This window comes from Arachis ipaensis, chromosome B08, assembly GCF_000816755.2.
Source record: "Arachis ipaensis cultivar K30076 chromosome B08, Araip1.1, whole genome shotgun sequence".
NCBI classification, from domain to species: Eukaryota; Viridiplantae; Streptophyta; class Magnoliopsida; order Fabales; family Fabaceae; genus Arachis; species Arachis ipaensis.
Genome location: NC_029792.2, coordinates 125,127,630 through 125,131,800, shown reverse-complemented (window position 1 = coordinate 125,131,800; position 4,171 = coordinate 125,127,630). Strand labels below are relative to the sequence as shown.

General features: G+C 39.9%; 1 protein-coding gene across 1 annotated transcript; it reads right to left on the bottom strand.

The window, feature by feature from the left end:
- LOC107611698 lies at positions 2,834-3,789 on the bottom strand. The gene is made up of 3 exons (XM_016313598.1): positions 3,495-3,789; positions 3,052-3,390; positions 2,834-3,021 (listed from the first exon to the last, which is right to left on the bottom strand). The coding sequence occupies exons 1-3, from the start codon at positions 3,787-3,789 to the stop codon at positions 2,834-2,836; spliced, it is 822 nt and encodes a 273-aa protein (XP_016169084.1).

Here is a 4,171-nt window from a genome sequence, read left to right as displayed (position 1 = left end):
TATACATAAATATATAATAGTTAACTTAGTTGCATATAGTATTTTTACTTAGGATAAATTACTATAATAAACCAAGTCTAACCCAAAATTATCCAAATTCCCGAAAATAAAAAAAGCTACCTGAATGTCTCAAGTTGCATTTCTATATAAATAGAATTGATTAAATTCGATTTATGCAAATTCGTACTAAATCGAATCCATTAAATTCGAATTGCATGCAAATGAAAATCGTGTATAAATCGAAACTAATGGTTTCAAATTCAATATAAGCACTAAATCGAAACAATGAGATTTGATTTGTATTTGCATGTAAATCGAACTCATTCAGTTCGATTTATAACACCTGAAACAGCAGCCCATGGTAAATCGAAGCCAATAGTTTCGATTTAATGGTTTTTGTAAATCGAAATTCATAGATTCGATTTACAAGCAGCATCTCCCTCAAGTAGTTCAAATCTAATGGATTCGATTTATGCTCAATGTTGCTATATATACAAATCGAATTTTATTCATTCGAACTACAAAACATACAAACTCCACCACCCAGATCCAAAATTTTCGAAAAAGCCGCCCAGAAAAAATCAAAGCTGGACACATGGAAGACGACCTGAATCATCTATATCTGCTAGATGGAGTCGTGCATATTGCTGGCGCCATCCATCTCAAGGTTAGTGAAGAAATTTTCCTTTTTTAAACATAGATTAGTCATTCTAGTAATGTTAATATAAATCGTGTGGCAGTTGGTTAAACTCTTTAATTAGGGATTAGGGAAAAAAATTTTAATATAAGTGTATGTTAGAAGTAATAAGCTATTAAGTGGTTAGATTTTCATAAGTTGAAGTGGTACCTAAGAAGGTTGTTTTGGAATGTAGGATATGTTAGATTTTTGAACTTCTTAGTCTTATGTGTAATGAGACTTGGTTTATGAGTAGCTATAGCTATAAATTTCTTGAGTTCTTTGAAAAAAATAATATAAATATTTTTTGTAATTGTGATTTTTTGAGATAGATAATTATGATTAGAAATGTTAGGATATGTTAGATTTTTTTCACTTTTTAATCATTTTTGTATTCTCTATGTAAACGTGTGGGACTAAATGCTTTGGGTTTTTTATTTTTTATTTTTTATATAATTTGTTCATGAGTTATTCAGGGTTTTGTGTTTGGTTCGATTACTAAAGTTTGGGTGCTATTGTAAACAAGTTTTTAAAGTTAGAGCATGCCATGTTTATCGTTTTCAGATTTTCATGCATTGAAAATTGTATTCTGACAGTTGTGATAAGGAATTTTCTATCTTTGTGCAGCCCCATCGCTGCATCAGCAGCATGAAACGGCAACACGGTATGCCGTTGGACGATAGAATCGTTCCATACTTGTAGATGGCCGATTTATACCATCTTGCAAGACTAAACGAGACTTGGTTTCGACTGGATGAGTCACTAGTCAGTGCATTCATGGAGAGATGACAGCTTGAGACGCACACTTTTCACATGCCGTTCGGGGAGTGCACGATCACGCTCCAGGATGTGGCATACCAGTTAGGGCTCTCGATCGATGATCAGTATATCAGTGGATGCCTTACGGACTTTGCGTGACATATTGAGGGGGGCCGGCCAGCGTGGGTATGATTTGAGGAGCTGTTGGGTGTTTTGCCTCCTGCGAACTGCATCAACAAGTTTACAGTGAAGTGTACATGGTTTCAGGAGATATTTAGTGAGCTGCCGCAGGGGGCAGACGATGAGATGGTAAGGAGGTATGCCCGTGCGTATATCATGATGCTCCTATCCACACAGCTGTTCGGGGATAAGTCAGGTACCCACCTGCATATTCGTTGGCTATCCTATGTTGCCAGGCTAGAGGACATGGGTCAGTATAGCTGGGGGTCTGCTGCACTGTCATGACTATTCAGTTGCATGTACCGTGTGGCGAATAGAAATGTCATCAAGTTGGCCGGTCCACTGCAGCTCCTCCAGTCGTGGATCTTTTGGAGATTCCCTGGATTCCAGCCAGACGGATTTGATGTCTTTTATTGGCCGTTGGCGTCCAGGTACTCTCCCTTTAACTATGCATCATCTTTCTAAAAATATGAGTGTTTACTTTACTGTTAATTAAATGTTTTGCATTTCAGATGGTCAGGTTATCAACCCACGTTGAGCGACAAGGGGCCTCGTGTAGCGCATTGGAGACTTAGGATAGATTTACTCTAGCCCGGGGATGTAAGTATCTTTTGGTTTCAGTATGAACATAACTAAATTAGTATTTCCATCTTTTACTATTTATGTGACTAACGATAACTACTTATATGCACAATTCTTGTGGATGGCGTATAGCTTGCCGGATGTTGTTCAGGTGGGGCATCCCGAGATATTGGAGCCACGACATATGTCGTTGTGGAGGGAGAGGACAGCGTTGATCTATTTTGCTGTCATTGAGTGGCATCCGGTAGATCGGGTGCTGTCGCAATTTGGTGGGATTCAGGGTAGACCTCGTGCTGCCTTGAACATAGATTTTCTGATGTCGGAGGACGGGAGAGACGGAGATTGATGGTTTTCTATAATTCGATCTGAACCCGAAGTGTGCCTTCGTGGCATTCTGCAGTATCTTGATCGAGACGACATCATCAGCTCTAATCATGGGCAGTATGAAAGTCGATATGACATGATAATCAAGCTTCCTGTTATCATTAGATATCGATGTGGCTAGACAAGTGTGGGGACCATTGTATCGTTTTACCTCCCAAATACCTCTGCGCTGGCAGAAGCTAATCCGGATGAGCCATGCGCACCCGCTGCGAAACTCCTTGCACTTGCCATAGTACTTGCGATTATCGGATTTCAATACCTTGTACTCAACCCCAGTCGAATGCTATAAGTCCTCATGTTTAACACGACTTCTTCTTTATCCTGAAACTCCTGACCAACTTGAAATTTAGATACAACTCCTGTATTCTGCGTCTCTCTAGCCTCGAACCCAATAGGTACTCCCGGATCCCCTTGAGGTGCCATGGCATCTAAGCCCAAAGCTGAGAAGTGTGGGGGAAATTAATTAGTACCCGAACTAGATGCTCCCCCATCCGCAGCTGGAGTAGACCGTGGTGTGTCATCGTCACTATCATCTGCTATTGTGGCGGACTCTACATCATCATCATCATCATCGTCATGCAGTGCATCCTCAACCCCATTGGGTACTCCAATCTCTCCAAAGACTGGGATCGTTGTAGGAGAACCGAGCGTCGCAAATGCTACCTCCCCCAACGGTCTAGTCTCACCAACTCCGGCATTATCACTGCGGTTTAGGTTGAGTGCAAAGGAAGGAGAAGCAACTAAAACTGCCTCAGGTGCAATGATCGGCGCAATCGACGAGACACTAACAGGAATGGATCTAGAGCAGGCTGGATGTCCTGAGGATTAAGGATTCCGATTCGAACCTCCAAAACTAGATACCACATCTATAAGCTTAGCCAACAGCTCCGGAGCCCTCACCTCAGAAACTAACAGAGACAATGGTGCAGAACTTGCAAGTCGTTATCACTGCCAATAACAAATGAATCATACTTTACATCATCGCGTAAAATGGATATGGGGATTCTATAGAACAACTTCTCCACCCGTTTGACGCCAAGCAGACCTAGTTTCTGGAGTGTAGTATCCTTAAACTCAGCAAAAGTCATCGAAGGTTTGAGAAAAACACTCAGTGGGTCCTTATCAGTAAACTTAATACCTGATCGCGTGTTTTTCTTAATGGACCCTCTATAGTGCACAAGAACTACAAAATTCTCATCACTAGCCATTGTGAATATCACTATTGTGAAAATTTCACGTTGAGCTCGTATTTATAAACGTCAGTAATGTATAAATCAAATTAAGTGCATTTGATTTACTCACATCGTGTAATACATACTAAATCGAACCTATTGGATTCGATTTACCTAAATGGTCACGTGTTATTATAAATCGAACTGAATGGGCTCGATTTACATGCAAATACAAATCGAATCTCATTGTTTCGATTTAGTGCTTATATTGAATTCGAAACCATTAGTTTCTATTTATACACGATTTTTATTTGCATGCAATTCGAATATAATGGATTCGATTTAGTATCAGTTTGCATAAATCGAATTTGATAGTCTTTTTCGTTTTGAGAGATCTACGTAATTTTGGGTTAGACTT

What these genes read in the sequence shown, in the direction of transcription:
- LOC107611698 (XM_016313598.1), bottom strand. Translation starts at nt 3,789, where the DNA reads ATGGCTAGTGATGAGAATTTTGTAGTTCTTGTGCACTATAGAGGGTCC. An exon ending in AGTTCTGCACCATTGTCTCT is followed by an intron (nt 3,391 to 3,494) that starts GTTAGTTTCTGA and finishes CAGGACATCCAG; the next exon opens with CCTGCTCTAGATCCATTCCT. An exon ending in TGGGGGAGCATCTAGTTCGG is followed by an intron (nt 3,022 to 3,051) that starts GTACTAATTAAT and finishes CACACTTCTCAG; the next exon opens with CTTTGGGCTTAGATGCCATG.